General features: G+C 36.5%; 2 protein-coding genes and 1 long non-coding RNA gene across 6 annotated transcripts in view; 2 read left to right on the top strand and 1 right to left on the bottom strand.

The window, feature by feature from the left end:
- Vps11 (vacuolar protein sorting 11) overlaps window positions 1-1,218 on the top strand; it is a 15,151-nt gene extending 13,933 nt beyond the window's left edge. The window contains exon 12 of the mRNA XM_022845557.2: window positions 616-1,218. Coding sequence (XP_022701292.1) covers window positions 616-1,019 — 404 coding nt within the window. The 3' untranslated portion in view covers window positions 1,020-1,218. The remainder of the gene's footprint in view (window positions 1-615) is intronic.
- A 614-nt stretch (window positions 1,219-1,832) lies between these two features.
- Window positions 1,833-13,244, bottom strand: part of spas (spastin) — a 19,872-nt gene continuing 8,460 nt past the window's right edge. The window contains exons 2-4 of the mRNA XM_022845558.2: window positions 9,268-9,369; window positions 8,251-8,646; window positions 1,833-5,450 (exon numbers count right to left, since the gene is read on the bottom strand). Of these exons, the coding sequence (XP_022701293.1) occupies window positions 5,236-5,450; window positions 8,251-8,646; window positions 9,268-9,369 (713 nt within the window). The 3' untranslated portion in view covers window positions 1,833-5,235. The remainder of the gene's footprint in view (window positions 5,451-8,250; window positions 8,647-9,267; window positions 9,370-13,244) is intronic.
- The window catches only part of LOC111267356 (uncharacterized), a 6,641-nt gene continuing 4,749 nt past the window's right edge, over window positions 11,353-13,244 (top strand). For 3 of the 4 annotated variants that reach the window (XR_002684552.2, XR_002684550.2, XR_015313766.1), the window contains exons 1-2: window positions 11,353-11,749; window positions 12,995-13,028. This is a non-coding gene — a long non-coding RNA (uncharacterized LOC111267356). Of the gene's footprint in view, window positions 11,750-12,764; window positions 13,029-13,244 lie in introns of all 4 variants that reach the window. The other variant, XR_002684551.2, reaches the window with a different exon arrangement.

The raw sequence follows: 13,244 nt of genomic DNA, 5'->3' as shown, positions 1-13,244 counted from the left end.
TATATATGTGTGTGTTTAATTTTTGCCAAACAGTTTATTTAAGACTCGATTTTTATTTTAAAAAAAAATGCATGGAAGCTGCGGTTTTATATGCCTCAAGAAACGCAACTCACAAGATAACCAATGGAGGTCAACGGAGAGAACATCTTACAACATCTTGAAAATGCCTTTATACTATGCATTGTAGGATATTGATGTCAAGCACCTTAGTAAACTTTAATGGGTTTTACTCTGAGATACTGTAGTGATTGGTATTATGTGGGAAGTTAGGGTTACAATGGACGGTAAGTGCTGTTTTCGTTTTCTATAGCGATATATACTATTGTAGGTCTATAACGTTTCTCTATCCTGTAATTCTAATTCTCTTAAAAGATAAGAAGTTAATTTTGCAGTAAACGAACTGGGCTGTCAACTGTGCGAACAGAACGACATTTTTACTGTTTCATTATTTTCACAGTTTTATTTTAATGTAACAAATAAGATTTTTTGTATATATATATATATATTTAATATAACGAAGAAAAGTTTTTAGAATTTGAGTTAAATGTAGGTGAATTATTATGCTTTTTTAATATAAATTTATGATTATGTTAACGTGCTTCTATATTGTGGCAGATGGACCAGTATATCCCGCTGCACCGAGGCGCGCGCCTCTCGACAGTTTTCATAAAACGGCCAAAAATGTCAATGATGATACCGATAACCCGTTCAGCGATATGTATGCCGAAAATATACATCAAGATAGACGTTCTCTAATGGATAGTTCGCAAGGTGTGGAGGTTACAGCATCAATACTAACGAATGCAACACAACGATCAAGTCCTGCTAGATCTCCCAGGCCATCTTCACCTCGCTCAGCTGGTCGACAACAATTAGACAAAAATTCTGGCGCTGTGGAACCTACCGGCTCCAATCCGTTTGGAGATGAAGAAGAGTTTAATGGCAATAGTACCAACCCGTTTAAAAAAAACACTGATGCTACCGTTTCAAACAACCCTTTTGGAGATAATTTCGATTAATATTATCCTTCGAGAAACAGTTTCATTACATATGGATTGTTATCGTATGGGAACAGTTGAACAATCGAAAATTATGTAAAAAATACGGGCAGAGTAGTGCTTTTGGTAGATATAGTTCTATCCGTCAATATATTTTATTAGAATAAGCCCGATGTAGTTTAACTAATAAATGTCAATTCCCAGTTATAATATCGAATAATCAGTTGGTGTCCATAGCAATTCTTTCCTAGAGTAGCTATTTTATCCATTTATCACAAAAAGTTCTCTTGGTAAAATTATTATCTGATATACATATAGTCGAGATAGGACTTCAGTAGCAAACTATAAGGTAAAGGGAAAATATTTTCGTTGCCATCAACATTACCACCCCATAATTAAAGAGGGTGAAATCATGTTCCCTGCGAGTTCATATATTTCTATATTTTTTACAATAAAGAAAAAGGATCAAACAGACCAAATTATGAAGGGGTTAAAATTGACAATGTTGACCGCGTAAATATACTTTAAGCAAGCTGAATATGCCAGGTAGTAATACGATATTGCCAAATACGCAGACAAAAGTTAACGAATGTATATTCTTTATTCGATTGCGAGAGATAGCAGATAGGATTCTGGCGCATAAAATTATGCCCAGTTTTTGTGGGCTACTAAGCACCACAGAAACATTCGGGAGAAACTAATAATTCTTATATTTTTGTCAATATTACCATTTATATAATTAGCATTCATGAGTAAAAAGCTGCCCTGTCGCGCTTATCTCGCTGTCATACAAATCGTTCGATGGTAAGTAATTACAATAAACTTTACACTTAATAATTGAAATCACATTTGTCGCCATTTATTTTCAACCACTTACGCTTAATATATTATGGCATCTGACATTGTTTCTCGTGTTGTCGTTTTATATTTATACGATCTACGCATAGTAAGCATATTTATCCGAATATCTTTTGCTTACTGCTAATTGCACTAGTAATAATAACGACAATGGTAATGGATCATTTTTTCATTCCATTAAACACATAGTTATTATTATCATGTTTTCAGCCAAATTTGTCTGTCTATAATTGATATCCTAGAAGATAACATAACATCGTAAGTGCTCTTGGTTCGGAGAACACGTTATCACAAGAGTATGAAAAGTCCCGTGATGTGACTTAATCTATTGACTTTTACGTAAAGAACGAATCGGTTATCAGCTATCGGTACGAACACAAACATAGTATAAAGTTAGTTAAGGTTGTTGGATTACTATTACGTTCGATTATCAAGTATGATCAATTGCATTTTTATGATCCCTGTTACAGTTTGTGTATACGGTGATATTGAGTCAGCCAATGATTACAGTTCATTCTGTTTCCATTGTAAATGGCCTCGTAGAAGCACATATCAACCAAAAGTTTCATCACGTCCGAACATATTGTCTTATAAAAGTTTGTCACTTTTTCTCTTTGCTCTATCGGAAGTTTGTATTGTTTGTCGAAAATATTTATGTCGACATAGATAGGTTATCACTTATACGAGCTTAATTGCAGTGAGGTGCTTCCTGTTAGTCGGCTTTATTTTGATACGTTTTCGTCTGTTTCTAACGTCTGTTTCTAAATCTTTAATTAACCTTTTAGCCTTCTTTATTAAAATTGGTCGCTTCTTGATGTCAGTCTTAGAGGATTAAGTAGTTAACTATCATGTAATCTACATGTTTTTCTTTAATGAAAGTAAAGAGGCGAAGGAGTTTCGAAAAGCAGTATGATGAATACGATAAATATATACATAAAACAAAGCTTGTTGATAATTTTTGATTTAGATTAATTTAGGTCTTTAGAGATGTACTAAAGGTCCTGCGGTTTTTCTTATTCAGCTAAAGATTTCCACACACGTAAATACAATAATGTATATTAAATTAAATGTATTATTAAAATACATTGAGTGACAGAGACACATTTAGAATATTTGATTGTTAGCATATTACATACATCAATGATTTGGTGTTGATGGAAAGCAAAAGCATTTTTATTTGCATTCAAACTAAATTAAGGATAAAACAGAGATCACTTTCGATTCGATCACGCTCGATCGAGTGTTGAAGTCATCGCCGAGGCAACTTTTTCCGTATATTTTTACATAAAGCAAAATATTTTTTGATTATCTTCTTTTTCAATTAAAGCTTACCCTAATATAACTGCAATATTTTTTGCAAGAGCTAGAACCACTCGCAACCAATGATTCGCTGTAGCTCTACCGTAACGTGATTTGATGCTGCTAAAAACCTTTAAAGAAAAAGCTATTTTACCTTAAAGAATACAGGACACTTGAAGAGCGTAAAATTGATTATCTTTTAGGTGTTCACAACTATGTAAAGCTATTATAAAGAGCGCTTAGAAATCGCGGACAATTTTATTCAGTTACATGATAAATATTATGGCCACTCACCGATCGGCTGGTATTTGCACTAGGTCCCCTAGTTTACCCTAGGTCATGAACTGGATTAATTTTCACTAGGAAACTAGCTAATACGTATCCTTCGTCACCAATCGGAAAATCTCATGGCTCACATTGTCGTAGAAATGTACTTCATTTGGCTATCAGAGCCATACATACCATAAACGCTCCATTCGCTGTCCAGGTCTTCGAACATTCACTGTATCAAAACACCTTCACAGAAATTCACAGGCCTTAATTACTCTAAGTCGAGTTATACTTGCATATTTGTGCAACAGTTAAAAAGAAGTCCCTGTAACTTGGCGACTAAAGACTGGCTAAGCCCACTTTTTATCATTACCACTCATCAGAAATGAAATGTAACATTACGGAGGAATACCTCACGAAATTATAATTGAGCAGTCGGAAACAGGTCCATGTGAACTGCTAAAACTTTAACCATTATTGAGTAAGAGGAACTTGGATTACATCAATCAATCGATCAAGATAATAAAAACCACTTTATCATATCAGGGTATACTGATACCCTGCTCTTCAGCGACTTCATATCAATACATATTTAAGTAACAGTTACGAAGAAACGATTGTTATTTTGAGCTATCGTTTTCCTAAAAAACGTTTTGAAGAGGCATTACTATAGATGTCATGAATCTGGAAAAATCTATTTAACTTTCTCTACACTAGCGTTCGAGGCACATGTATTCTAATCATGACCGTTTCGTTGTACGCATATTAGCTTCATCTTCATATTGAGTAGTCAATATGTATACATGACTAGCCTATTCCTCTTCATTAAGACCATTTGTTCATTTTAGTACAGCAATACTATTTGTACGCCTGAGTCTTCTAACAAGTGCACCCGCATTATAGTAATAGTTGTAACTGCAGTTGTAGTTGTTTGTTCTTCATTTAAAAGATTTGAGTTTGCTACACTGTCTCACGGTGACGATGATTTTTGTGCCAATCGTCTCTCGGGCCGATCAGCAAAGATGCGTTCTTCTCATCAAATGTTCTATCACAACCCTATCACAGCACTGATAGCGTGTGTTGTTTATTAATCGGATAAGGGTGACGTTAGCTAAAATGGCAGTAGATCCATTTTGGTAGAATGAAAGTTAAGCGTATACATCATATACGCGATGCATGATTTGTTTATCTAGTACAACTTTAACGGAAGAATATTGGACTACCCTCCGTCAGTGTATGCCATTTTACATTGACGTCACCCAAGACAAAGTATAGACATTAGTATAGACATGAGCGGTCTATGCTATATCTAGTTTCCAACCTGTAATTAATAATAGTGATAATAATAAACATATTACCACCGTCGCCATCATCATCATCGTCGCGAAATTACAGTGGAGCTCTTCCCTGCTTAGTTAAGAAGCATTAACTAATAGGCGTAATTTTTACATTTCTAAACTTAGCGCAGCCATATAGCCGGCAAGCGTTCTGTTCGTTTCAAATTCACTACATTTAGACCGTTAGGCTAGCTCCCGATTAAAACTGATAAATAAATTAGTCCGTTAATAAGTTTTAGCCTGACCTACTACGGAATTATAATTTTTATTAGTGACGCCTGGTCAAGATTAACAGTTCTTCTACATAACCTGTATTGATCTGCTAAGCGGCGGAGCTGGAAAAGCAAAATAAATTCCGCATACTTGCAAGTCAAGTAAGCTAATTTGCTAACAGAAGAACGTTTAGTTTTCAGGCACCGCGCAGGTTGCATTTCAATTAAGGTCTGTGGTCGAATTTAAGACGCGCGATATCATTAAATCGTAACATCGCCATATTCATGATTCCACTTCTCGAGGGCAACTAGGCTGCGTTTATCCAGCGATCGACGAATTTTGCCCAAGCTTTGCCGAAAGTCAACCAGAGAGATCTCACGCACGTGATGCACATCGAGACTTCGCAGCTGGTCAGCGTCGAAGTCACGCAATGGTGCGAGAGCCGCATCCCTCGCTAGATGTGTAAGGTCACTCCCTAAAACGAATCATAAGAAAAAAAAAAAGGCCAAGTTTAAAAATGTAAGCAGTATAAATCGCACTGCAAACCACACACCTCAAATTAGGCATTTTGTTCAAACGTTCAAGTATTGCGGGCCTTGAGCCAGCTGCAAAACTTATTTGACTGTAGAAAGCGTTTGTTTGTTGAATATATCCAGAATGCACTGCTGCTGTCCTTAGAATTCTATGTTTTGACAAGAAAGACGTTTCAACGTAGCAGATAAAATGCAGACCGCAATGAGTAACGTTTTCCTTGAAAGCTCAACATTTAATAGGCTTAAATATTATTAATTTTATTCGTTTTTTCTTTTTTTATTACGCTCGGCAACTCTTTACCTCAGGAAGTAATATTTTAGCACGCCTTTAAAAATTTGGAACAAATTTACGCAACTTACAGTCTTGGGAGGGCGATCTCATTCGCATTCCGTCCTAATTCCGAATGCTGTATACCGAAATAATACGCCTAATGAGAATGGGTGTTTAAAACAAGCGAAGTCGTTGCTCATGTGATCCGCGGGTAATAAAGCTATTTAGCTAATAGTATTTGAGACCCTAAATTGTAAAGTTCAAGGTTTTTCAAAGATATGATTGAAATAAGATATTTGATTAACCACGGTGTGTCGATTATTTTGTACTCAGTGATTCAATAAACAGCACAATCCTTCAACGTTTTGTGAAAGCGCTTATTATAAACATGCGACCTTTAAACTCCCCTTTGTGAACACATTGTTTAGAATCCCGCTCCATACTGAAAATGCGAAAGAGAGAACGTATTGTAGAATAAGGGTTACGAGCATTGCTGCAGAATTTCTTTGGAGCCACAAACCGGACGTGCGACTTCTACTAAACCGTGAATTAATTTTCTTACGTGAATTATGCTACTAAGACCACTTAAGTACTACTCTTAATAACTTTACCTTAATTGGCTGTTCAAAAACTGACCACACTAGCGCACCTGTAAGTGGCGAGAAGTTTAACTTCATCAGATCAAAAGAAAGTCATTGTTTTTTTTAAGGACTGACGCTCATGTCTGCTGTACACCACGTTTAGGGTTATCCTAGGTTAGTTTGCAATTCTTCTGTAACTCTAATATGTAGCTCGTCGACATACTGAGAGTTATGTCATCTGCTTAAATTACAATTTTGTCCTTAACCGCTTTTGTAAAGTCTACGAATGCTAGAGATCCTATAAAGGGCTTTTCTTGTTGTGCACTATATAGGCAGACGTGTCTGACAGATGCTGCCAACGCCAGCAAATCGCTAGCATTCTAGGAAATATGAAGACAGTAGCTGCAAATGCAAGTTTTTAAAGTCCGTATGCACAAATATCTGGGATAATATATTTGTCTTTACGCTATAGGGAGCACGTCTTAAATTTATAAGTAGTGCTGCAGTGAACTTCTCAGCTAACTCAACTCGAATCTCTTCCACAAGCTGAGTAAGAAATGTTGAGCCTCTTCAATGACTTTTTTCATATGCCGAATTGATTATTTTCATGTTGCTCATTGTTTTCCACAAATGTTGTCGTCTGCTTCCGCAGCCTAGAAATAGACACACCCTTACTAGTCGCCGACTAGCTTGTTGGGCCAGCCTTATAAATCAGTTCAACAAGTCTACTTTTTGAGAAATCTAGATTTTTTTTCTTCTTCTTTTCTTTTCTTTCCTTTCCTGATAATGTAATGAGTTACATAAATAATAGGTTGGATAAATAAATTGCTAACACAAAATACGATATGTGCTCGTATGCAACCCTGTCCTGTAGACATTTAGTTCATATCCGCTCAAAGCTGAAACACGGCATTGTTAGACATGGAAAAAACAGTTTAATTGAGTCTTTGTTGATAGCTTCTTTTGGTGGGAATTCAGCTACGCAAATTGTGAAATAATTGCACAAGTATGAAGTCACTGATAACGCGCCTATTCTTCCGACGATTTTATGTTTGGAAATTATTTTAAAATCTTCTTGTGTAGATGAATGCTAACTGCATTTAGGTAAAGCTTTACAGATGACTAAAATAAAAACTATTGACGATATATTTGAGCTTTCAATTAGCGTCTGATGTAATGACGAAAATACATTGTCACCATCCTGTGCTTGATAAGCACAAACCTTCGTTGTTCCCAGTGGACGAGCACAAAGAGACGCAGAGTAAAATGCACTTTGTTGGAAAATACACTTTAGAAATTTGTAGGTCGAAACTGTATTATCTTGCTAAGTGGCCGCTGATGGTCATACAGAACGCTGGCCACCCAACACCACCACTGTGTTTAGTCGCGCTCTCAAACCTAAACTACCTTGAATGTTCCTAGGTTCAATACATAGTTTTATGTTTCGAGTTTTACGTCCGATGGTCTATGTGCGAACCCTAGCACAGACAGACTTTGTTTTGTGCTGGGAATCAGCCGTCTGATGAAATGCCTAACGGCGATACCGGACGTAAAAATCGAAATCCAGAGGTTCAGTGCACAAAAACGTTAGCGCTATATCATCACAGAAAACTTCAAATAAAAATTTACGTATTCATTTGACACACCCTTATGCTATTGTGTCAACAATACAGTAAGTGGGATTACTTCTCGCAAAAAAATACAATAAATCTAAAATGGAGGACCATATTGGCCTTATTGTCATTGCTTGATTATTAAAATCGCAATTATTTGCGGGAAAAGTGAAGGCTAAATAGATAAATCTAATCTATCATAGCATTTCCTTAAAATAATGACAAAGATTATAAACATGATGTATTTGTTTAATTATCTTTATCACGATACATTTACCAGAATATCCATCAGTCCATTTCGCAAGCATGGTTAAGTCTTCGTTTGAAAGGTTGGACGCAACGTTTGGGTTTGATAGTAGTTGACGAAGCAGGTCTACTCGCGTTGACTCATCGGGAAGGCCGACGTAGACGCGACGTGGAAAACGACGAAGCGCCGCATCATCGAGTTCAAACGGACGATTTGTGGCGCCCATAACAAGAACTCGGTCTTCTGCGTTGCTCGCTCCCGAGTGCAGCCCGTCCATTTCACTAAGTAATTCGGTTTTGAGCCGCCTCGACGCCTCATGCTCACTTTCTCGACGCGCCGATAATAAAGAGTCCAATTCATCGATAAACACGATCGATGGCTCAAGTTCGCGCGCGACCGCGAACAAAGCGCGCACCAACTTTTCGCCTACCCAGGCAATGAAAATACAAAGTCGTTATAGCGAACGGTGCCCAATGAATGTCATTTACTTCTGCACAAATAGATATTTTTGGGGACAAGTGAACGGCATACAATCTCAGGATGGGAGCGAGTCAATTATTAATATATATGTATATATACATTTTTTAAATATTAAGTGAAGTGAATGCGCGAGATGAACTGACATTACTGATACTACGATTTCTGAACGCCAAAAACCTCGCTAAATACGCATTTGCCGTACGTTGCGAATGCTAACACTTTAAATAAGTGCTTAAATAAGTGGTGGGCCTCTAGCTAGGAATGCAAGTTATATGTTGCGGTACATAGCAATCTAGTCTCAGTTGTTTTCCACAAATGAGGCCCAAGTACATATCCATTGGTATAGTAAAAAATTACTGTGTATCTATAGAATACAAGTCGGTAATTAGAATTAAGACTTTAATTACAAAACTACTGAAATACGAAACGATTAGGAAAATAGGCACGGTGCGAAAAAACCGCTGTCTTTTAAGAAAGGTAAAATATGGACTCACGTATATAAAGGAACGCAGAAAATAATATTTTTTTTCTTAATATTAAAGTAATTATTTTCAGCACTGTACGCACCTTCTCCGACGTATTTTGAGGTCAGCGTCGCCGCCGAAATGTTGAGAAACGTCAGTGAACTTTCGTGAGCCACAGCTTTGGCCAACATTGTTTTGCCATTTCCTATAACGAATTTAATCAAGCATTAATCAAGCAAGACGTTAGCATATTTTAATTTCATACGCGAAACTTTAATCTACAATCTCTTATTTTGTAGCTCGTCGATCCCAACTATTCGGTTAGTTCCCACAGGGCCTATTCATATACAGAGCATAAAGAATTGACTCATCAGATATGCTAATCCAATTAACTTTCCAAATCTAATAAAAACACATTGAACATAATTTATCCTGCTAAAACCTCTCTAGGCAAAACGCCTTTTAGCTCCAGCCGGTGAACTCTTTTTGCAAGCATCAGTAAAGAATTAAGAAAGCTGTTTACGTACAAGGTATGTAGATGAGCTTAACGAAAAAATGCAACGCATGGCATCATAGGCAGTAAAAATGCCCAACTAAACAATACAGCAACCCTGGTATAACATAAGTCGGATTTTAGTAAATCAGAACCTAACTAGACATTGAACAGACATCAACTCCGTAAATGTAAACAAAACATGGTAGTAATCGAAAATAGCAAAGATTCAATAATTTATATTTTCCTATATCATTCCATTGTTATATGTATAGCTCCAATAAACTCTCTGCAAACTCAAATCCATTCTCGTTTATATATTTGTTCTATTCGAGATAATAGTACTTATTATCAACGGAATTAGGTTGGTGATATTACACTTAGCGATTGACTCAGATTAACAAGCTGAGTTAAAACGAAACTGGTTTTGATGGACATTACATAAAACATCGGCTTGATCTTTCATGCTCTAAAAGCCAAATGTGGTAGGAGGAGCGAAATATGCCTTGATAATTAAGATATCGGCAATCTCAAGAGTATTCATTCTGTGTATTTCTGAGAGGCCCAGGGTGAAAAAGCGACGACGTGTATCTTTGATAACCTTTGTTGGAGTGGGCGTATCCTAAATAACGAACCGACTTATGGCAGACTATCATTCACATTAAAGTAAATTGTGCAGACGCCCAAAAATCTTTTTTTTTTAACAATCAATAGCTGTTGTTGAGTCACTTTTACTGAAGTTATTAAAGATAACAAAAATTCATTAGACATATCGTTCACAGTTTTAATCTACATCGAAAGGAACACTTCTGTGAAATATTCTCCAACGTGATTGATCCAAGAGAAAAAACTCAGCAACATTAAAATCAACGAAATGAATAGTGGAAATGAAAATTATTTCAGTCACCGTCAAATTTTCATTTGTGTTGCAGATTTTCATTTTTAGTAATATAATAGCTGAGCACTACCGAAAGTGTGACATTCGTATACTACTTAATACATCTTTAATATATCGATACTTTTTGTTACTATACTAATACATAATTGCTTATATACAAGGCCTACATATTATAAACCTTTAACATCCGAACGACCACATCCTTAGCAGTTGCACGGCGAAACGGATATTTTGTAGCTCCCATTCGGCGATATGATTTATCACGATCACAACTAACAATCTTTTTATGTACATTTCTTTTGCTCAAATTACTCCACAATTTACAAATAAATGCAACTTTATTTTGAGGACCGTTCATTTCCTGCTAGTCTTACCATTGATTCCCAGACACCCCTTATATAATACATGAAATGAATAAGATTAGGCAAAATGTATAGTTTTCATTCTCCATACTATCAAAATAATGCGGTAATACTGTTTGCAATTAGGACCTAATCAATTTCTTATTATAGGGATTTCAGTGTGTACATTGTGACGACAATTTGCAAATTACCTTTATATTTTTTTTACAGGCGAGCCGGTTGCGTAAGTAAAATATAGAGCGCGTGTACAAAAACAAAAGACAGAAAAAAGAATAAAAACGAATGGGTTTATTGTCGTATATTGTACCGCGATCAAGCTGTGTTAGAAGAACCTAGGTACTGCAACACATCCTATGGCATCACTTTGTTCGACACCTGTGATTTCATAATAAATAAGACAATATGTTACTGGTCAATCATTCATTAGCAATTACTTTGATGCGAAGAAACGGACGAGGTTGGTTAAAGGCGGCCTCAATAGTTCATTTTGTTTTTGTATATGGACAAAGATGTTTCGTTCTTGTCAGCTGTATTCGTGTCATAGGCTGCTGAAACTTCGTGTTGGTGTCTCGGAAAGCGTGGCGTCCACGTCCAGAGTTACTACAATCCGCAGTCGAGATGATAGGCTGCAATAGAGGGAAACAATTCCTCTATTACATCTTCACTAGGTGGACCAGTCGCCAACACTCGGCGATTGGACGATATGAATCGGCGGTCTACCCCAAAAGGACCTTGAAGAAATACCTTTACGACTTCTATCCTTTCACCTTATGCTGGCGGCACTATCAATCTTGGCTGCAAACTTGACGAGCATCAATACAGCCTACATTCGGTATGTAAAATTTTGGCATGCTATTTTGATCTCTATCGAGGAATTAATTAAATGCGGTGCACATTCTTAATACAATAATACTGATATAAGATCGACTTTTGATTTGCCTATGATGATTAGTTGCTAAGCCCATTTCTTTTAAAACAAAACAGTACCGATTCTCTTCGTGTCCTCTCGAATAATACTGACCTCTGAATTTTCCATGCGGAATGAACCAGAAAAATCCTTTTTCTCTTCCATCTGAGAGACAAGGCGAAGGCGCGAAACCTTCTGACGTTAAGATACCTCGATTTCCAGCTAAAACTAAACGATGAGTGTGATATACACCATTTAAGCTGCCCATTGTTGTGTAACCTTTCGATCTTGTTAAAAAATCATGCATCCCTTTTTGTTAAGATTCATCTTAAATAGTTTGTGGCAATCTTTTTGCCTTTCAAGAAATTACGCAAGCCCGCTTTTTCGACACTTTATATAGCATCCCTACTTTAAATTGCTAACCTTTTTTGACTTTGACTTTGAAAAACTTTTTGACAAAAACTCGTACCAAAAGATTAGTTGAGTCAGATGGTAGTACGGTAGTAAAATATTTTTGTTAGACGGAATTTTCATTGTAACTTTTAAAACCACATTGTATTTCCAAAACTTGGTGACCCCTTTGAGCACTTCGATTCAGTTAACAGCGGCTGGACACTCAGGAAATGCCCGGAGACAAATGCCTCTAATAGAATGTGCTTAATTTATTGTGCAGTATCTCCACAAATATCATACACATATATAAAATTGTAGTATAACAATGATATGGAATCAACTTAACCGTGTCTGGAAAATCGAAAGCCTTCTTACGCAATACCTGAGATACTTATAATTCAGATTTCATGTCCGATGGTTTACAGAAAAGTGTTCTTATAATGGCCCGCCATAAACATCTGCTACCAGCTTTAATAACATTAATGCTAATACTGTATAGATGTGAAACGTGCATCGATGTGACAATCTAATTATAGGCCTTTCGCAGGATAGGAAGCTTGTAATTATGCCATAGAAAACGTAGCCTACCTAATGCTACTTCCATACCAGCGGATTAATGTTCCAGAATGGCGCACTTTGGTGAACTACAACAGTCAAGGCAACAAGTTAGGCTCACAATACGATTCCGCTGTAGGAATTAGATATTAAACATAACAGCTTCCATCCACTACTACCATCAGCCGTATGAAAGGAATCAAATGGATGACATTCTTACAGGCAACCGAAACTGCGTCCTACATTATACAAACAGGTAATTACTGCCACCCCACTTCAGCGTGGAACTCGATTCTTTAGTCAAAAAATGCTGCTACGAGGATATTGATCACAAACACCACTTCTGCTAATAGCAGACCCACTTACTATATTATTTACTAAACAATTCTACGATACCCGAAACAATTGATCAATATTTTATATATATATATATAAAATATTGATCAATTGTTTCGGGTATCGTAGAATTGTT

Source organism: Varroa jacobsoni, unplaced genomic scaffold (assembly GCF_002532875.2).
Source record: "Varroa jacobsoni isolate VJ856 unplaced genomic scaffold, vjacob_1.0 scaffold_1174, whole genome shotgun sequence".
Taxonomy (NCBI): domain Eukaryota; kingdom Metazoa; phylum Arthropoda; class Arachnida; order Mesostigmata; family Varroidae; genus Varroa; species Varroa jacobsoni.
Note: the sequence above shows the minus strand (reverse complement) of the source record. Positions and strands in the feature narration are given on the sequence as shown.